Consider the following 21,348-nt stretch of genomic DNA (forward strand, 5'->3'; position numbering starts at 1 on the left):
ATTCATAGTAGAAATGAGCAAATGTAAAACATGTGTTAAAACGAATATATATATATATATATATATATTCACTACTTTTTCAAGAGAAAAGAATCTGAGAGAAGTACTCCCCTCCCACCACGATGTCGCATAGCATTATGTTTATGACTCTTACTACTATTACTTCTACCACTACCACTATTCATCATCTCTTCTTGTTTAAATGCGGCTGGTATGCCGCTTGGTAAATAATCACGCGGTGGACTCACACGTCGTGGACACTGCGTTGGTGTGTGTCGAATCTTTCTATGTGGCAGTGAACAGACAGGACAATGCAGGGCGGTGTGTAAACCGGCAGGCAGCGATGGACAATATGTATATAAGTGTCCATAGTGTCCACATTTAATACAAAAGAGTCGCTCCTTTGCATCTCTCGAGAGTTTCTCACTATTTAGATTGTCTGTATAATGACTCTTCTCATCGCTGTCAACTCCAGAGAGTTTTGGGCATTGTGTAATGTGATGTCGCCCACTGCAGTAGGCGCAACGGAGAGGATGTTGGTGTAATGTCGGTCGTGTGTTATTACGACGCCAGGCGTGTGGATTAAATGGCTGTGTAGGGACGGTGTTGGGAATAGAAATAACACCTCCCTCATTATTATTATTATTATTATTATTATTATTATTATTATTATTATTATTATTATTATTAAATGTATGAAGATTTGTATCTGTGGAAGAAAGCAATGAATTGTTTTCAATCATATTACGTACATCATCTACTGTTGAGAGAACCATCGCGTCGGATGTCTGCTTCGTTAACTGAAAATCCACATTGGCAGTCAACATTGAAATATCATTACTATTATTATTATTATTATTATTATTATTATTATTATTATTATTATTATTAGTATTAGTATTAGTAATATTGATATTATTAGTGGATGATGTATCTTCTCTTCTTACTTCATTCGTTAACAATGGAAGTCCCTCTGGACACGAACTCCACACATGTCCACTCCTTCCACAATACACACATCCCAATTCACTCATTTCTTCTTTCCTTACAGCAGCAGGCATTGGTCCATTTCCCCACATAATAGAAAGATGTTCTTGTTCTGGGATTTGTAATCGACCATCCTCATTATTATTATTATTATTATTATTATTATTATTATTATTTAATACACTATTGTATGTTTCACATTCATCTGTAATCCCACGACTAACAAACATCATACGCTCCGCCACACTACTACGATACGCTTCTGTTAACTCCTGTTCTTGCATACGTAGAAGTAAATGTTGTACGGCGTAGGCATTTGATTCTTCTCTGGGATCTGGGAAATGTACGGCCGCACACTCTATACCTGAACCTAATGTCAATTGAGCCACACGACGATAGGCCGCTTCGTTATTTAAACGCATAAGAGCTTCTAAAAGAAATTTGTAACGATATCCACAAGCATTCACCTGTCGTAATGATTCAGAGTTTGAATTAACTTGCCCAGCTAATAATGCAGAGGATGTATTCATATTACTATTGATATTACTATTACTATTATTACTATGCGTAATAGTATTAGATGGAGGAGCTGTAGTGAAAAGAGGTTCTGCTACTAATTCCATTGGTGAACCTTGTCGAAGAGTGTGTTGAAGCGCCATTGGTAATTGAGATAGTTTGGACTGTGGAAGTGTATGAAGATGTTGGGTAACTTCCATCATGGAATTCGCTAATGTTATATCATTTACAAAATCATTTAATACAAAGAGATTTGCAGCTGCAAAAGCTGCTTTAATTTCCTCCTCGGATGCATCATTTGTAGAAACTTCATAAAGTGCTAAATCACAGGTATCATTCATACGTATAAGTCTAAAATCAAACTTAAATGATTTTCCCACAATAGACTGTGATCTTCCCATTTCTAATGATGACTGTGCATCTAATTTAGATGCAGTACTATTCGTATTATTGTGTAATTCTTCCATCTCACATGCCTTTGCTTTTCCTGGTGCTATCTTTACATCAAGTGCTAAACGCATTCGATATTCTTCTTTTATCCATGGATGTGATTCCATATTTATTCCACTAGTGTATTTTGCTCTACACACTTCACAGTTAGTTTCATTCATCATTGTGGCAGGTACATCTGCCGAAAGGGTGTTTGTTACACTTGTTGGTGAAAGAAAGAGAGATTTTAATCGTTCTTGTTGTGCTACTACCGCCCGTACACTACGGGGAAGTTTATACGAACTAATATATCCAGATACTGTACCATGACGTAGTAGTTTCCGTTCGTTTATATTATAAAATCCGCCTTGCAATAGTGGATGTGGATACGCACATCTTGGTAATCCCATACTCTCACTATTATTATTATTATTATTATTATTATTATTGTTATTGTTGTCTAATGTAATACCATCTACTACTTCACCAGAAGAGCCACTTGATCGTTGAAGAAATTGTTGAATATACGGATTCTTAAATTTATGTTTTCTCTCCCGCTCTTTAGATATTTTTGTTCGTGTCGTATTTCGCACACGTGCTGCCACACAGTGTGGAAGTCGACACACCACACGATAAACACTTCGCACTAAACGTAAATGATGACAATTGCGAAGAAACATTAATTCCGATGGGGAACACGCCACAAGTGTTGTGCCTTTACGTTGGGCCGTAAGTGCATTAATGTACGCAGCTGAACTGTATCGCATTAGTGCAGGATGCATAAGTGGGAGTACCACACGCGGTGTTCCTTTTCCCGGTGGAAGTAAATCCGTTATACGTGTAAGGAGTGAGTCACTCATATCACTATGTGGAATAGCCAGTGTATTACTATTATTATTATTATTATTATTATTGATAGAAGAAGCTGCGAAAAGATGTTTTCCACTTCCTATTGTATCTTTTATATCATTAGAACTGTTATTTCCATGTAATGTGAGTTGAGAGGCGGCGAAGTATGGGAGACCACTCGGTTTGTATACCGCAAGTAATGAAGAAAATGATAATGATGAGGAATTGTGTGTTTCTTGTATAAGATTCATATTCCATGAAGATTGTAGTAATCGCAAAGGACGTGCTGGTCGTTGAGACATCGGCTCCTTATTTTTATTTGCCCTGTTTTTTCTCTTTTAGATATATATATATATATATTTAAATATTATGTATTAATTTTCTCTTCTTCTTCTGGATGATTAGATAAAGTATATGGTGGTTTCTTGTTGCTTTCAATAATTCTATTAACAATACAAATATTGAGAAAACTAAAGGCGAAAGCAGAAGTGTGTACACCCAACTGCTCTTTACACCGCAGTCTAACCTTTTCCAGTAACATATATATATATATATATATATATATATATATAACGAGTTTCGTAAATCCCCAGAAAATAAAAAAAGAAAAAATGAAGTCATATATGTATATAAACGCACATGAAATCCAATTCAACATATTTGATAATCTTCTTTACACAAGACACACACAAACACACACACAGATAATAAATAAATAAACATAGTAATAGCAATAGTAATAGCCATAAAGGATTAGAACAGGCCACTACAGACATCAACTAAGAAAGAGAAAGATGCAAACTTCAAGAATAAAAAAAAGAAAACTGTAAAGGAAACACCATAATAAGATCTTAACAGTATATAGTCTCTTTTATTTTTTTTTTTTTATACATCCCTTTTCAGCTTCCCATTTGCCATCAATTGGCGAATACGATAATAATCCATCGAAGAAGAAGAAGAACGACAACAACAATTAATGCAATAATAAATAAATAAATAACGAAAAACGGTATCAGATACTACACTCATAATGACTTCCTTATCATTGATATCACTTTGAAGAGACAGGAGGGACAAGCCAAAAACAACTCCTATATCCATCAAAGACTAGTGGTCGTTGAATAGGCACACGACGATGTTGTATTAGTTTGATACACTCTTGTGCTGCGGCGGCTCCAATTATACATGCTGTGAAAGCCGGTTCTCCTCCACCAAATCGTGCAACTTCCATACATGCTTTTAAAGTAAGATCACTACTAGTACTAGTATTACTATCACTATTCATGGAATTATTACTGTAATTGTTAGATCCTTCTCGTGATGCTTCCACTATGCGCAATAATTCCTTTGCATCATCTCTCCACATTGTATCCCGTTTATCATTATCTTCATTATATTTATATACAGAACCTGGTACACGTCCATGTTTTTCCTCAAAGTATCGTGCAGCCAAAAGAGCTGCATATAGTTCTACCGTAAATCGTTCCCCATCTGTACTGCAACTATCAAAGTACTGAGTAAAACGTTCTTGTTGAAGAGCAACCCATACTTCTTCATCAAGATCAGGAGAAAAGTTAATTAACTGTAATGTCCATAAATTTTGTATCAATGCTTTTGTTAATTCCATCAGACATGTTTTATCACTATCAATACCAGAGTCTATTAATTCATCCAATGCGTATTCAAAAACCCTTGTACAGTCTTCTTCCATCTTTTCTGTATAAATAGCAGTTAGTTCACTATACCACTGTGTAGTAGTTGTGATATCTGGCACATATCCACAAAACGGCGGAACACCATTATTATCCGTGATAAATTGTTTTATCCCTCGTATTACGGCCCAACAAACCGGTGATATTCTTTCAAATGATTCACTATTATTATTATTATTACTATTATTATTATTATTATTATTATTATTATTATTATTATTATTATTATTATTATTATTATTATTATTATTATTATTATTATTATTATTATTATTATTATTATTATTATTATTATTATTATTATTATTATTATTATTATTATTATTATTATTATTATTATTATTATTATTATTATTATTATTATAAGATGTCATTTTCACTCCTCCTTCTGCTCGAGGATCATCTAGTACATGTCGAAGTGTAAGAGGAAGATGCGATGGTCTATTAAGAACGGTACGACACTTATCAAGAGCTTCCATAAATCCCTCTTGTGGAGGAAATGGACGACGAATAAAGGAAGAGATAACTTTTTTCATCCCATCATAATCCACTTTTGTACGTGGTAAAAACGAAGAATTCCCAGATTCCTCTCGAAAACGTTTAAGGGCATGATAAAGAATGGCAATCCATGGGATATGACTATGTAATTCAAGATTATGTTCAAATAATGATTTATCCTCTGGATTATGTTGGAGAAACCACTCCTGAAGTGCAGAAAAAGGATTAAATATACGAAGATCCTCCACAATTGTTTCAGGTTTGGGTTCTGTGTGAATAATAAGTCGTTCCTTCTCTTGTATATGAATTAATCCCGTAAGACCAGTCGTTTGAACATACATCAACGGTATATTTGTTTCATTCTTTAAATATACCGCCAAACGACGAAGAGACGCTGCCGGAAGTTTCGGTGTTGCTACAATAAGTGTTGGCATTTTATGTAATTCTTCTTTTTCTTTTTTTTCCATTTCTATTTCTTCTTCTTCTCCCTCTTCTTTCTTTGATGTTATTCTTATTATTTTTCTGCTTCCTTCATGCCCTACACCCTCTTGTTGGGTTATAAACGCCCCCACCCACGCCTCGCATGACTCCAGCACGGCATTCCCCACACAACTATTTCTATTCAATTCCCGCAAATGCTGCACAAGCGCCTCGGCTATCGGCCGCCGTGCGGTGTAGTCTTCCATTGTGAGAAAAAAATTATTTCCCACCGCCGCTCGGTCAATGATATCGTTATCAACAATAGTGAAATGAGAAATACCGGGGAGAATTAAATTCTTTAATATTTCAGCGGCGGTGGTAGTGGCGCCGAGGATAAAAATATGCGCCGCGGCGAGGGAACGCTGCCCATCTCTTCCCCAAAGCCGTAGCTGTCGGTCATATCTTAACTCCATACTGAAATATAAATAAATTAAATATATATATATATATATATTAGATAGATAGATATAGATATATGTGGAGAAAGAGAGAGAGAAAGAAGTGATTTGTGGTCCAGACACATCATACAAGTAAACACGTTCACAGATGGAAAAGAAGGGAAGAACACAGGTGATGAGGGGCTCACCCATTATAATCACATTGTAGTGAAAGAAGGGGGAAAAAAAGAAAGAGAGAGACAAAGACAAAGAGTGAGGAAAACAAAGAAAAAAAAGAAAAAAATACAGAAAACAACAAGCACAAAACGTGAAATAAAAGTACTCATAAATAAGAAGAGATACTTATACCACGCCTGTAAGTTGAAAGTAAAGGTAAAAAAAAAAGAAAAAAAGAATGTGTAAATGGGAACTACAATATGGAAAAAGATGATGCAACTCTCGGAAAAAAAAAAGAATGCAAACGTCATTTCTCACACACACTCATACATACGGTTATATGTTTATATTTTTTCAGAAATACATAAATAAATATAAATAAGCATAGAAAAAAAAAACGCATAGACATGGAAGTACATATATATTTTTTTCTATCTATTTATTTATATTTCCATATATATTTGTATATATACAAATATATATATATATATATATATATATATAATATATGCATTTTAATACATGTACGTATAAGCAGAAATAGGGAGAAATAACACCCACATGGTGAAGAAAGGCAAAAAAAAGAGCAATAAAGAAAAAGAAACCACACATATATATATATAAAAACAAAGAAAAGCAACCATAAACAGAAGTTTGGCGCGTAAAATAAAAAAAGCAATTCCAGTAAATTAAATAGATACGGAGGCACACAGATACATTTTTTTATTCTTTGTGTTCCATCACATAATGCGATATGCCATGTACTCTTTTTAATTCGTTTTTTTTGTTTTTCATTCCTTTCACTCAAAGCATTCCTTTTCCCTCTACTATTATCCTTTCCTTCTCTCCTTTTTTCTTTTCTTTTTTATACTTTCTTTTTCTCTTCTCCTTCCTTTCTTTTCCTACATACATAATCGCAGATAAGAAAAGATGTAAGCGAGATCTAGACCATATATATATATATATATATAACGTAGCCTTTTTCTCTTTTTTCTTTGTTTTGTTTTATTCTTACATCAACTTAGGAAAGCTCTGCCGACTTCTTCGCTTTTTTGGTGTGGTAGATGGTCGGGAATCTGCTTGACTCTCCACTACAGGCGTCGCCGGCGGCAAACAAAGAATATTATTATCATTCTGCGTGTAATACTGCTGACGGCGAATGAGTGCCATTGTCCCTCGTGTGCTATTACGCCTGTTATGCAGGGGTGGAACACTAAGTGTGGGGGCCACAACGCCTTCCAGTGTGGATTGATTAATGGGTTGTATTTGCCGTTCACGATCATGGCGGCGAATCGCATTAGCCACTGGCCCGTACACCGCCCCAGTAATAATTCCACGCGCCGCCGCCGCCTCGCGTGGCACACATGGGGCTAATCCACGTGAAGCACATTCCCAGCAAATGGCGGCATTATACATAGCCTGAAAGTATGCCTCAGTGAGACTAGACTTACCACATAGTTTACAGCGGATACATTGTGGGTGAAAGAATAGTTTACCAGCGGGAACACGGGTAACGGGATCTACAGGAGCACCGCACTCGGCACATGATACATATATATTCTCCACCACATGTACAGGTCCTCTGTAGTTGGGTGAAACACCATTGCGTATTCGAAATGCCATAAACTCTTCCCGTGTAGTCATGTTATTGGCGTTATACAAAGGGGTAAGAGTCCCACTAGGTATTACTCGACGTTTCATGTTTGAATTTGTACGAAGTAAAGGTTCTGAACGTACTGAAGAACGCGATTTCCTCACTGGTGCAGCTTCAGATTCTTCAGAGACATCTGTAACATCTACTGCTCTTTTTGAAACAACTGATAAATACCCTTTTGATGGTGGAAGTGTTTCAGACATTTGAGATTTATGATCAACAAAACTTTCCCGTCCTCCTCCTCTTGTGGTTGTACTAACATCTTCCTGTAAGTTGGGTGAATGAACACTACTATGCACTACAACATCTATACCTACCACAGGCCTGGCTGTTCCCTCATCATATGTCTCTGTGACTTCATCTGTGTGTTCACCATAAGAAACCTCTCGCTGTCGCTCTTGCCGTTGTTCTTGTTCTTCTTGTTGTTCTTGTTCTTTTTGTTGCTCTTGTTCTGAGGCATCAACAGTTTCATCATTCTTATCTCTCTCCTGTTCTTCTTGTTCTTCTTCCTGATCTTCTTCTTGTTCCTCCTGTTGATCTTCTTGTCGTTCTCCCTGTGTTGTTTCTTCAGTCGTCTCTACCGGCTGTTGTGGGATATCATCATTTTGCTCCGGGTCCGAGGACATGTTTGCAAACGCAGAAAATAATAATAAACAATAACTATTATCTGCAGGTGATTCTTTCTTTTCTAGAATGATACTCCCCACTTTTTTTTCTCAGTGATAGAATGGGTTTCTTTACACTAGTTTTTCTTATGTATTTCTTTTTTACTCCGCCTCGTCCCCAGGAGCTATATATACTAGGTGGGGTGAGAAGTTTAAACACTATTTAAAGAGAAAAGGAAAAGAAAAAAGATTATAAAGAACGTGTAGCAAAATAATAGGTTGCCTCTCCTGCAAAACTAAAATGTCTGTATCTGTTACTCTATGTAGGTGAAAGTATATATATATATTGATATTGTAGACACCTTTCCAATTTCAGCGTCATATTTCATTCCCGTTTACGCTCTCTCCTTTCTTTTTTTTTTTTTGGTTTTCGTTTTGTATCCGTTCTTTCTTATATACATAGCGATCACGTACAATGAATACGTAAAAAAAAGGGGTGGTAGCAATAATGCTTCCCATAACCCTTAAAATTCTCTTCTAATATTTATGCTGCTATTTTGCAGCATTAAGTCATTATTCCTCCTTTCCTCGATCCTCTTCATCTTTAAATGTTCAAGTAATTCTATTTCCATTCTCCATTTTTTTGTTTATTTTCTCGGTTATATATATATCTATGAGGTGGCCTTGCGGATGGCTTCCTCAAGTGCCTGTTCCTGTTCATCTGCCACCATATTCATACTACTATAACAAGGTGTAAGAAGGCGAAATACCGTCACATCACCTTTTTCATCACCAACCACTATAACAGGGGCTTCTTGTTCGGCGAATAAAACACCTGAAAGACGACGTTGATCCACAAACTGCACACGTGATCGAGGATGAATAGAGTCTGTAATAGACCATAATTCTACATTCCCCTGAGCGGTAACAGTGGCAAATGTTGTGGAATTTGTGTACGACCACGCCACATCTTGTACGGCATTTTGATTAGGACTGTCAAATGTGAGCAGTTGTGCTGATTGTCCAACGCGGTAAAGTCGCGAACTCCAGTCAGCAGAGCATGTGAGAAAGTAATTATCACTGTATGGTGACCATCGTACACGGTACACAAGCTCCGAATGTGGCGCATAATCTAATTCATAATTTTCTGTCTGGCTCTTATTACACTGGTAGATAGAACCATCTTCAGTACCTACGATATAAACAGTACCATCTGCAGGAGAAATATCAAGACACATACCACCACACTGTCTTGAAAAGAGTGCATCATGTCTGCGTCTTTGTTGCTGTTGTCCAGTACCTGTAGAAGCAGAAGCAGAAGTAGCCCTTCGTTTAGATTTACTTCCATCATCAGCAAAGGCAGATTCACAAGCGGTACCATGTTGTCTTTTAAGAGTCATAAGATCAGGTGCCACACGTTCAATTGTTTTACCAACAGCCCATTGTACAACACGACCATCTCCAGATATTGAGATGAGAAATTCTCCACGTTCTTTACCTCGTGCCACCCATTTAAGTTCCCATACCGCACTTGTATGTTGTCCACTTGTTAGTGTCGTTCTAATGGCAGGTACACTTGTATCTTTTTGAATATCATAAATAACAATACCTCCATCTGTATCACCAACAGCAAGAAGACTTGGGTATTCATAAGAGAATGCCACACATGAAACCCCTGCTTCTCCTGAAAGTTGAATAACACGTTCTGGTGCGAGTGGATTCTTTACCGACCAGAAACAAATTACACCACCTATTCTTGTTGAACCACTAGATCCGTCTGTAGAATGAATATTATCACTTCGCAAAGCACTGTAACCAACCGCCAAAATATCAGTTTCTTTTAAATTCCAGGCCATAGAAGTAACTGCACGGTTTCTTGTTAAAGGAGAACGAAAAGTCCATAAAGCTTTAATATCATCTGACATTTTTAGTGGAGGTGGATCTGCTTTTACAACAGGTGCCGTTGTCGCTGCCACAGCAGCAGTAGCAGCAGCAAGGGCGGCTTCTTGTCCATCATTTCCTTCTGCTGTTGGTGATGTTCCCGTTGCTACTGCTGCATCAGGATCTTCAGTTGTTTTTCCTTCTTCTGCCTCAGGTAGTCGCGGTATACGATATGCAGCAGGGTCCATTGTAATACCTCTATACATTAATTGTACTTCTTCCATTGTATTTTGTACCACTGCTCGCTCCATCACACGTAATGTTGATAACAGAGAATCTGAATACATCCAGGATGTTGCCGATCGCCCAGTACTTCGAGCACTATTCTCTGCTGTTGCTTCAGATCCTGCTTCTTTCCCCCCATTTGTTGCAGATTCTACCAATTCATCATCTTCATCATTTTCAGTCTCTTCCTCTTCAACAGATTCCTCCTCTTGCGTAAGTGCGGCAAACTCATCTCGTAGCATCCAAGTTGTGACTTGTAAAGCCCCAGAATTTTTCTTTGGTGGAGGATGAATAGCACAGTGAATAGATTTCTTAGGTGCCACAAAAGTCCATGAGCCTTTTTCCTGAAACCGTGTCCCCTCATCTACCCTTTTTGCTTCTACAAGAGCAGCATAATAGTCATTGCGCTCCTTTACTTGTGCTACAATATTCTTATTCTCATTTGAAACAATTTCATCTTGATGTGTATACAACATTATAGTAGGTGTCTCTGTGAGAACAACTGTAGTTTTACCATCCATCCATGCCCTTCTTTCTTCTCGTGTGTAAACATGTACTTTTTCCTCTGCCGATGTTAGACGGTCTTCAAATAATCCTTGTTGAAGTTGTGTAGAACCTCCTCCAATAACGGCTAGTGGGGCAAAGATGGACCCACTTGACACGTTAGATCCTCTTATGTCCATAGAAACGCTTGTAAGGGATGAGGAGGATCCTGTGAGCAGCCCCGCATGAGTGGGACTGCCAATGCCGATGCTAGCACTGGAGGCGAGTCCAAACTGATCGGTGGAGCTGTTCAGCACGGAGGAGTGAAAGATAGAGCTGCTCTCCACCGGCAGCAGGGCGCTGATGGATCCGGCGGGCGGTCGACCATCCCGCGGGACCGCTCCGGCGCCGCCGGGTCGCTGCTGGAGTGGCAGAGGCGTCCGGTCCACGCCATTGTCGAGGACGTGAATGGTCGGCTCGACCTCCTGCCGCTGTTCCTGTGGGCGGGGGTGCGGCTCGCCTTTTGTGCGGCGGGAGCGGGTGCTCTGCCGGAGACTGTTGCTGCTCCGCTCCGTCGACTGCTTCTTGGAGGAGGGCGCGGGGCCATGGGAGCTGTAGTCACTGGAGAACTGCTTCTTCATCGCCCAGCGCAGGAAATATATATATATATATATAGGGCCTACGTGAGGTGAGGGTACTACCACAGTGGTGCTAAGAGACAAAAAAGCAAAAGAACAAATAAGAGAGCATGATATCGGGGTAAATAGACGAAAAAGAAAAACAAATTCACGGGACTGCAAATATGTTTCAATGCAAATAAATAAATATATAGACACCATGTATATTGTGGATTTGATAACACCAACATCTAAAAAAGAAAAAAAAGAGAAAACTGCGCATATAATATCAAATTTACCAGATTCTGTTCCTATAATTTCTCATCCACAAATTCACGAACAACTTCTACGTTAAATGGATGTTCCGTCGGTAATACGTATGAGGAAACATCTACAAAAACAACAGGAATTGGAAAATCATCAAAGGTAAACTTGCCTGATTCTCCAAGTAACAATTCATGTACTTTTCCAACACGACTACTACTGCTATTGCTATTACTAACACCACCTCCTGATTTATTTTTTCTTCTACCAACAGCAAGTCCAGATGCATTAACAATACTATCAAGACTTTGCACTTCACCACGTCGAGTAGCAAGACAACGCGTAACCTCTGCCTCTAAAATTCTTTTTACAGCCTTTGCAGAGTAGCTTGTAAGTTCATCCCTTTTAGTACATGCTACCAGAACTCGTTTTACACCATAAAAAGCAGGGGAAGTAAATACAGATACTACAAGTTCTGCTAATGCCTGCGCTCCTTCTTGACGATCATCTTGTATAGTAACACTATCAACAACAAGAACAACTTTATTTGCTTCTTCCAGATCAGATGTAAGTGATTCACGTAGACGACGGTGTCCGGGGTAATCCACAACTTCGACAGGTGAACCTACAGTAGTAGTAGTAGCAGTGGTAGTAGTGGTAGATACTGTTCTTGTTGATTCATTATCAGCTGAAAAATTATGTTCTCCATTGTTTGTAATACTATGCTTTGACCGCAATGTCATAACAGCGCGGTTAGGCTTCATACTTGTTCGTGTCGTGATACGCTTCTGCGCAATTAGTTGTGCAAAGAGTGTTGTTTTACCACTACCACAAAGACCGATGAGTAAGACAGTATGACGATGTCGAGATGTAATACCAACACCACTCAATACATATTTGGCAATAATACGTGCAATAACCAAGGCAACAATAACAGTTGCAACAAGAAAAATCATTGTATTATTATTATTATTATCATAATCATCAATATTATTATTAGTCTTCTCAATACTGTTGCTGTTAAAACTTGTTTCATTCAAAGTTGTCATTGTTTCCATCGTACAAAGATAAATAAATAATGGATTTCACAAATAGACGTCCTCGAAGAACAGCGTTCTTCTCTTCTTTTCCCAAGCACCTTCCTTTAATTTAACTTTATTCAAAAACGAGCACAAGAGCAAAAACGGAAAAAAACCACAATAGAGTAACACATAAGAAATAAAAAATAAAATAAACATATTCTTCTTCAATGGAGATGAGAACAATCGAAAACCAAAATAATGTAGCAGAAACCACACACTCTATCATACCAACAAAAAAAACCCCAATGGCCCACAAGTTCATATACTCTCCAAAAAAAAAATAAAAACATCAAATTTTTACCCATTTGCAACACTACACAGAATCCATCGAAAAAAAAGCTACAATACCATCATCAGAAAATATAAAAAAAAACGACGAATTTATACATGCGTACGGTCATATTCCATCCTTTCGAAGGCAAACTATAGTTACCCATGATATCAGAAAGGCTATTGTTAATGTTGGCATTGATTTTTAGTACTAATGCTGATCCATTTCTCCTTAATTCCTCTTTATGGCTCCATCAAAAAACGTCTCGCACTACCGTACTATCCCAAACCACCTCAAAACTTACTGAAGAATGCCTCATACAATCTCTGCAGTACCGCCAAAATACCGCCTTGTCACCTAACTGTCCCGATTTCTGCAAAAAAAAAGTTTATTTATTAACCAAGCCAGGCGAACGGAAAATAAGAAATCACATACCAACAACATCCTTGCACCTAAAGCTCTAGATATAGTTTGAGATGATACATCTGAAGAAGAAAAGAAATAATAGAAAACGCAACTCATTGCGCATCAAAGAACAAAGCAATCACCTGAAACATAAAAGACATACAAAAGCAAGACAAACAAAAAAAAAGTACGAAAAGGAGAACACAACATAAACAACTCTCAATTCATCTTCTCGTACGTTTTACGCAGCGCCTCCTCCAGTTTCGCATGCGACGGCATATTTCTTGTCTCGCCGTATACCACAAAGGTAATGGGTTTACGTAGCATATCCGCACAGACACGCTTCAATCCATCTAGCGTAATGTCTCGCGTCCCCTCCACCGTCTCGTTCGCCGTGATGATGTGATTGTGCACAACCATATTGAATCCCATGTCAGACAACAACTGTTCACGTCCCTCACCAAGGAGAATCAGCTGCGAGCGCAGTTGGTTCTTCGCCATCTCAAGATGCTCGGGGCTAACACGCTGACAGATGGAGGCGGCCTGGTAAATCATCACCTTCAGCAGCGCGCACACAGACTCGTGTGGTGCACTGCCGTACAGTCCAATCAGCCCACCATCGCTGTACCACGCCGTGATACACTCCAGTCCATGCAGAAAGCCTTCCCTGTTCAGCACCTCCCGAAAGAGTTTGGTCTGCATGCCCTTGCCAGGCCCACCAGAGCTAAACGACGTCCCACCACCGAGGAGTGTCTGGATCACGCTAATGGTGTAATAGTCCGGGTGGTTGATCGGCACACCCTGGTAAAACAACGCAACATGGCTGAGATTCTTCTCCTGGAACTTATTCATGCTCTCAGGCGCCTCCGTCTGCTGCACCAAACGACTGCCGCCGGTGTACGGGCAGTGACTGGGTGTGCATCGCTGCGCCGGCTCACTGCCAAACTGCAGAATGCGCTCCGCCTCGGCAGCGAAGAGTTTGTGGTCAGCAACGCCTGTGGCGGCGAGCACAGTGCGCTCCGGCCGCGTGCAGGCACGGTGGAAGGCAGTGAACTTCTCCAGTGTGAGTCGGTTGAGTTCCGCCTCGGTCGGGTTCAGTGGGCGGCCGAGTCCTTGGCCATTCCACCCCGCCTCGTGCACAAGCTCAAAGCACATACTCGTCGCATCGCGGCTGTACACAAACGCACGCTCAAGTGCCTTCTTCTTGGCAATCTCAAAGTCATCCTTATTCTGTGTGGGGTGCAGGCACATCGCATTAAGCAGCTCCAGCCCATCACGCTGGTGATACCGCGCCAACATGAGCATCACCGACATGGCCTCCTTGTTGTTCGTCACCTTGAAGGCATTCCCAAGCACACCAAGGATCTGGCTGATCTCACGGCCAGTGTATATCTGATTGCTCAGCAGCGGCAGCGACTCAAACACAGCGGCAGATCCCGCATTGCTTTCATCCTCAAACTTTGTTCCATTCAGCATGAAAAGTCCCATGCCAGTAATACCGTTTCCGTCATCACACGTAAGCACACGCAGTCCATTAGAGAGACGGGAAAGCACATAGTTGTCCTTCGTCACCGTTTTCACGATCGCGCGACACGGAAGACATCGGCGCAGCATTGAACCAGAGCCAACTCCCCTTGAACTTCCACTCACTATACTTCCTTTCCCGCCGTCCTATCTACGTCACTTCCAGTACTGAGGACAGCCACGCTAGTACAATATCCCAACCAAACAAAGCCCACGCTTCCTCTCCTTATCTGGCATAACGAAAGTGGAGAGAGAAAAAAAAGGAGAGAATAAGGTCAGTAAATCATGAGAAGCATGCCATTCAACGAAAAGAAAAAGGAGCAGCAACAACACCGACATAAACAAAGAAAAAAAAAAAGAAATATGAACACTTGATACGAGGCACTTTTTTTCAACATCACCGGCTCCTACCGTGTTCTTACCCACGCCACCGCACACCCCACTAGGGCAAAGAAGCAGTGATATACAAATACAATCGCCTATAAAATAATTAGTGGACCCAGATATCTGCTAATTCTTTCTTTTTCTTTCTTCACGCGTTGAAAACGGTTGGCAGTCTCCTTCCACTCAACTTTTCCACACGATAGCAGCACATTGCATTTATTCGTGTGTATTGCAAAGTAAAACGCACACCTCGCGAGGGAACGGAAGGGAGAGAGGTAAAGGGCTATCTCTTTCTTAATACAATGGCTTGTTTTCAGAGACTTACTCCTTTTCAGGTGCCTCTGAACCTTCTGTCATTCATTGCACCGCAGTGATTCCTTCTTATTATTCTCTTTTTTTTTGTTAAGGCCACTTTGATCGAAACGTTTGTTGTGACGACGCCATGGCAACCAACTCATCACACGGTTGTGGAAAGACCGCGTCGCCAAGGGCACGATTGTAGATGCGCATGCGACACACCACATTCGCCAAGCCGAACTTGTCAGCGTAGTAACACAGCCCACCTTTCCAAGCAGGAAAACCGTAGCCAAACGTCAAAGCGACATCCACCGCCGCTGAACTCGACACCACACCCTCGCCCAACAGTTTAGCTGCCTCGTTAATGGCAACAAATAGAATACGCTCGACAATCTCCTTTGCACTAATATCACGGCGCAGGATTTCCTTTCGCCTGCAAACGTCAAGAATCATCAACTCCACTGCACGGTCAGGACGTGGCTTCCGCCGCAACATCGCACCGCCCTTTCTCCACACACCCCACGAGGCCACACGGTCTTCTCCTTCCTCCTCTTCCTCACGCCTCGCACTATGCAGAAGATCATCCACCGCACCGAGCAGACTCCCACGTTCGTAGCTGTACCAGCCCTTCCCATTTTTCTGTCCAAGGCGTCCCTCCTCCACCAACCGTTGCGAGATGGTAAACACATCAGCAGCGGGGAAAGGAGACCTGCCGTGTTTCTGCAGAGCAGTGCGAATTTTGGTGGTGAAATCCAATCCCGCCAGGTCCTCCAGGGCGAAGAAACCAATACGAAAACCAAACATCCGCAGGGCACGATCAATCTCAAATGGAAAAGCTCCCTGCTCCAGCATAGCAAAGGACTGATACATGCAAGTTGCGAGAAGTCGGGTGGTCAGCCGTGCACCAACATCATTGGTTATAACTATTGCTTTATGAAACAGTCGACCGAGACGAATTGCCTGCAGCAGAGTACACCGGTCCGTGCACTCACTCTGTGCAATCTCCAACAACGGTGTGATATCGGATGGAGGGACAAAGTGAATCCCAATCACCTTCTCTGGTTTCTGTGTCACCTCTGCCAGTTCACCAACCCTTAGTGAAGAAGTGCTGGTCGCCATAACGCAGCCAGGGGGGCACACAGTGCTCATACGGGCAAATACCTGTTTCTTCAGCACGAGATCCTCGCCCACGCACTCCAGCAGCAGGTCCACATCACGCATCGCCGTGAGAAGATCACCCCCATATGGGACAATGGAAAACATCCCCAGGCACCGCTTCTGCTGCTCTGGGGAGAGAAGGCCATTCACCACATCCAGCTCCAGCTCCGCAGATAGCAAACACAGCACCTTCTGGCACCGCTCTTCGTTAAGCTCCACCACAGTCACTGGAAGCTGTGTGCGCAGTGCGAGGAGGACAACGCCCATGCCGACGGTCCCACACCCAACAACACCCAGGCGGTGAATAGACACCCCAGCACCCACAGACGGTGTCCCTACACCGGGAAGTGACGCCGGACTGCTGCGAAGTGCTTCACGGGACGAACGTAACAGATGTTGCATGGCATTGGCTTCAGGTGATTCTATGGCTTCTAAGAAGAGTCTCATTTCCTCCTTTAAACCATCTGCAAAGGATGGTGCTGTGACGGCAGCCTGAATAGCCTCGAGGCAGGAGAGTGGTGCCCTCACACCTTTTGGTGTTTTTTTCTTAATTTCTCGCTTCATCCAGACCAATAGAAGCCGGTTGAGGAAAATACTTCCGAGCTTTGCATTTTCACAAGATAGACGTCGTGGTTTTTTCCACCCTTTTAACAGAGAAATTGCTGCCATCACAGCCTCATTGTACCCATTTTGTAGGTTATCATTCCCATTACTTTTTTTTTCGTCACGCACATCTTGTGTGATGTGGTCAATGAGACCCATATCAAGTGCTTCATAGGCGTTGACTTTTCTTGATGTAGTTATCATTCCAAGGGCAGAACGTACTCCAATAAGTCGTGGGAGTCGTTGCGTTCCACCACCACAAGGTACGATACCAAGTTGAACTTCCGGAAAGGAAAAGATGGATGCTGGTGTGGCCACTCGGTAGTGAGCTGCGAGTGCTAACTCCAATCCTCCTGAAAAAGCCATACCATGTATTGCCGCTACCACAACCTTTGGACATGCTTCAATTATATTTGTAAGGGTAGCGAGAGTAGGAATGCACTCATCCTCGTAACTTGTCCGAAGTGCAGAAGCTTTAAAATCACTGGTATCTACACCACAGGAAAAGGCACCATTATGGCCAGTAATAATAATAGAGTGTACATTATCATCCTTCTGCGCCATGGAGAAATAGTGCTGAATGGCTGCCCGCATACTCGTAGTGAGTGCATTTAATGGTTCATGGTGAAGAATAATAATGGCAGAATTGTTAGAGTGTTCCAGATGGCAGTAACTTCGATAACCAACGTGTGAAGCTATTGTTTCCACACGTTGCATTCTTCTTTAGGAATTGCTATTATTATTAGTATTTTTCCTCCTTTTCTTCTTCTGGTGATGTTGATATATTAATACGTACAAACAGGTATACAATAGTTCATATAAAAAAAAACCATACATGTGACGATGTAGTAAGGAAAGAGAGAAAGGTGGAATAATTAGTTTTTTTATTATTATTTTGTTTTCCAGGATAGTAAATAATAGAATAATAACCAAAACATATATATATATATATATATATATATATATATATATATATATATATATATATATACAGTACCAAAAAAAAGCAAACGAGCAATTAACGTTATCAAGACTTTAGGAACATTGTGAAATCTTAGTGTCATCACTAATTTATTTCGTTTTTTTTTTTTGTTCTTACTTCTCTTTCATTATTTTCGTTTCTTCGCCTGGGATCCACCGTATGTATACGCATAAACATAGATAGATATACATATCCACGCACACAGATCTTTTTTGGTGAATAAAATACAAAATCATATCCTTGTACGGATGTTTGTTAACTATCAACGCCTCTCACACTTTGGTACCGCCGCCAATCCCATGGGCATTCATCCATTAATTTGGGGTATAATAGTCCCGCAGTTTCCATCTTTGTGAGATCAAGTCGCCGAATACCAGTCCCTGAGACATCAACAATAGTATCCTCTATAGAGGCATCAACATTAGATGTAGGAGAAGATGATAAATTCTCATTTTTTTTAAAACTCTTTTTTACCTCTGTAGTAGGTGGAAATAGATACCTATCCATCAATAAACTTAAAGCACATGATTCTGAAGTATGTGGTTGCATTTCTTCAACAAAATCAGCATCAAGAAGCTGAGACATAGCTGCACATTGTGCAAAAAGTACTTGGACGAGGAGACTTGGAGTTGTCGTTGGGGATGTGTTTTTTAATTCTTGTACTACCCATTTTTGAATGCGTTTACGTGTTCCTTCACCATTCCCAAGACGATCACGCATAAAACTAAAAAGTGGATACAAATAAAGTGCAGCACGTACACGGTGTGTCATTGGAATCATTAATGGTCCCACTGTAGGGGGTGCCATTCGCACACGAGCTGGACCTGCAGCTGCTGCTGCCGCCGTTCCTCTCCAGTTATTCTGCTGAACTGTTTGATATCCTTTTGTTACCAATGAGACTAGCTTGTGCATCATATCAACCGCTTCTTCCTCACTACCAAGAAGAGCGAGACTTGGGGCTAAATATAGCAGACAGATTGGACATTCCATCCTTAATACTGATGTAAGATGAAAAGCAAGTATCTCACGCCACCATTCAGCATTTCCACAGACTCCTGCTGCCTGTTGTCGTACTAAATCATCTGCCAAACGTCTAAATACGAGACCTGTACAACTTCTTAAAATTTCTATAAAAGGTTTATCACCTGGTCTTTTACTCACAGAACCAAAGGAAAGAGTTGCTAATGAGCGTAAACAATCGGCCGGACCACTAGAAGAAAAAGAAGCTTTGGTAGACATCAGGTCTTGCATAGATGAGCTATCATTATTTTGAAGAGAAAGTTCCATATCCAAGAGTTGCTGTAATACAAAACGAATAATTTCATTGCGATACGCCAACATTTTATTATTTTGCATTGTAAATTCTGTAAAGCGTGTAGCAAAAGGTTGCGTTGTTACAGACGATGATGCCATTTTAATAGATGCATCACTAAAATCTGTATCACTTGCTGACATAACAGGCGCTCTCATCTCGACCGGTCGCAAATGATGATAACGTTGTGAAGGAGCAGAAGAAGAGGATGAAAGCATCGCCGCTGCTGCTGCTGCTGCTCTTGTGGCTGCATCTGTACCACTATCTTCTGCAGAAGGACTCTGCTGTTGCTGTTCTTGTTGCTGTTCTGCCGTAATTCCCCCATCATCGCCCCCCCACTCTTGTGTGGGAAAGAGTGGGATGTGTGCCTCCAGTGCGAGATGCAGTAAGAGTCCGATGCAGGCGGTGTGGTGCCGCGGTTCCGCCCACCGCCGCCGCGGGACGAGTGCCGGCAAACACCGCTCCAACGCGTCGAGCACCACCGCCGCGGGGTACCGGGCCGCCACCGTGTTCATCACCCGCATCACCGTGTCGCCCGGCAGCAGTCGCCGCGCCCCGTCCCGCACCGGCGGCCGCTGGCGGAAGGGCTGCAGCGCCACCCCCAACACCCCCCGCACCGCGTGAGGCGACTGCTCGAGCAGCGCGACGCACACCCGCTCAAACGCGAGCTGCAGGCGCGAGTGCCAGCGCGTCACGGCCCGCGTGGTCGCCGTCGGCCCCCGCCGCGTCTCCACCGCCTCCACCACCCGCCACCACGGCATCGTGTGCAGGACGGCGAGAACGTGGTGGCGCAGTTCCGCCATCGCCCCAGCACCGGCGTGCGTCACATCGGCCCGCTGCAGCCATGAGGCGGCATCTGTGAGCCACTCTACAATCTCGCGGTCTTTTTGTTCGGCGAGGGAGGTGCGGCGAAGGACATCCAACAGCACCTGTTGAGCCTCCGCTTGCTGCTGTTGGTGTTGTTCTTGCTGCTGTCGCTGCTGCTGTTCTCTTTGGCGGTCGTGGTAGAAGGGGTCATTCTGCAACGGGTGGGCGGGTGGGGCAGCACGAAGGGCGGGTGAAAAAGAGGCAGAACGTTCTCGTTTCCGCATGTGTTCCACTCCTTCCACAATAACCCAAAAGAAATTAATAATAAAAATAAAAAATAATCAAAGAAAAAGAGAAGATCACTCTTTAATAACAATAACATTAATAAGAACCAGAACCAGATAGAGATGTGTATACAAGATGCGGTATACAGGTGGATTATTTCCCCTCTAAAAGAAACAATAATAAGGGTTTTAAAAGCTGTAAAGATTCTGTTATAATCATTTATAATAAATATAGTATGTGAAACTGAACATAAAGGATAAAGTAAAAGAAAGGGATTGTTTGAAAAAATAAATAGCAAACGCATCTAATCTATGCATAGGTATAGGGTTTGCAATTTGGACAAGACCCACCCCAAGCATTAAATGTGAGGATTAAAAAAAAACCTCTGTATATACGTTTCCAGGTTAATAAAATACTATCCTGC

At 41.4% G+C, this 21,348-nt stretch overlaps 8 protein-coding genes across 8 annotated transcripts; all 8 read right to left on the reverse strand.

The window, feature by feature from the left end:
* Positions 1 to 71: 71 nt before the first annotated feature.
* Positions 72 to 3,083, reverse strand: LSM04_009430 (uncharacterized protein; the record flags this gene model as incomplete). The annotated part of the gene is made up of 1 exon (XM_067333690.1): positions 72 to 3,083. One exon carries the CDS (start codon positions 3,081 to 3,083, stop codon positions 72 to 74), a length of 3,012 nt encoding a protein of 1,003 aa, XP_067189546.1.
* A 749-nt stretch (positions 3,084 to 3,832) lies between these two features.
* Positions 3,833 to 5,884, reverse strand: LSM04_000001 (THIF-type NAD/FAD binding fold; the record flags this gene model as incomplete). The annotated part of the gene is made up of 1 exon (XM_067333691.1): positions 3,833 to 5,884. One exon carries the CDS (start codon positions 5,882 to 5,884, stop codon positions 3,833 to 3,835), a length of 2,052 nt encoding a protein of 683 aa, XP_067189369.1.
* Positions 5,885 to 7,036: 1,152 nt separating this feature from the next.
* LSM04_008385 (uncharacterized protein) lies at positions 7,037 to 8,305 on the reverse strand (the record flags this gene model as incomplete). The annotated part of the gene is made up of 1 exon (XM_067333692.1): positions 7,037 to 8,305. The coding sequence occupies one exon, from the start codon at positions 8,303 to 8,305 to the stop codon at positions 7,037 to 7,039; it is 1,269 nt and encodes a 422-aa protein (XP_067189531.1).
* Positions 8,306 to 8,955: 650 nt separating this feature from the next.
* On the reverse strand, positions 8,956 to 11,574 carry LSM04_005642 (uncharacterized protein; the record flags this gene model as incomplete). Its single annotated transcript, XM_067333693.1, has 1 exon — positions 8,956 to 11,574. The coding sequence occupies one exon, from the start codon at positions 11,572 to 11,574 to the stop codon at positions 8,956 to 8,958; it is 2,619 nt and encodes an 872-aa protein (XP_067189487.1).
* Positions 11,575 to 11,861: 287 nt separating this feature from the next.
* LSM04_002438 (Signal recognition particle receptor) lies at positions 11,862 to 12,770 on the reverse strand (the record flags this gene model as incomplete). The annotated part of the gene is made up of 1 exon (XM_067333695.1): positions 11,862 to 12,770. The coding sequence occupies one exon, from the start codon at positions 12,768 to 12,770 to the stop codon at positions 11,862 to 11,864; it is 909 nt and encodes a 302-aa protein (XP_067189414.1).
* A 1,021-nt stretch (positions 12,771 to 13,791) lies between these two features.
* On the reverse strand, positions 13,792 to 15,186 carry LSM04_003969 (Peptidase M16; the record flags this gene model as incomplete). Its single annotated transcript, XM_067333696.1, has 1 exon — positions 13,792 to 15,186. The coding sequence occupies one exon, from the start codon at positions 15,184 to 15,186 to the stop codon at positions 13,792 to 13,794; it is 1,395 nt and encodes a 464-aa protein (XP_067189451.1).
* A 696-nt stretch (positions 15,187 to 15,882) lies between these two features.
* On the reverse strand, positions 15,883 to 18,255 carry LSM04_000884 (Enoyl-CoA hydratase/isomerase; the record flags this gene model as incomplete). Its single annotated transcript, XM_067333697.1, has 1 exon — positions 15,883 to 18,255. The coding sequence occupies one exon, from the start codon at positions 18,253 to 18,255 to the stop codon at positions 15,883 to 15,885; it is 2,373 nt and encodes a 790-aa protein (XP_067189387.1).
* A 520-nt stretch (positions 18,256 to 18,775) lies between these two features.
* Positions 18,776 to 20,923, reverse strand: LSM04_005002 (uncharacterized protein; the record flags this gene model as incomplete). The annotated part of the gene is made up of 1 exon (XM_067333698.1): positions 18,776 to 20,923. One exon carries the CDS (start codon positions 20,921 to 20,923, stop codon positions 18,776 to 18,778), a length of 2,148 nt encoding a protein of 715 aa, XP_067189476.1.
* Between the last annotated feature and the right edge of the window lie 425 nt (positions 20,924 to 21,348).

This window comes from Trypanosoma melophagium, assembly GCF_022059095.1.
Source record: "Trypanosoma melophagium isolate St. Kilda chromosome Unknown ctg30segment0, whole genome shotgun sequence".
Taxonomy (NCBI): domain Eukaryota; phylum Euglenozoa; class Kinetoplastea; order Trypanosomatida; family Trypanosomatidae; genus Trypanosoma; species Trypanosoma melophagium.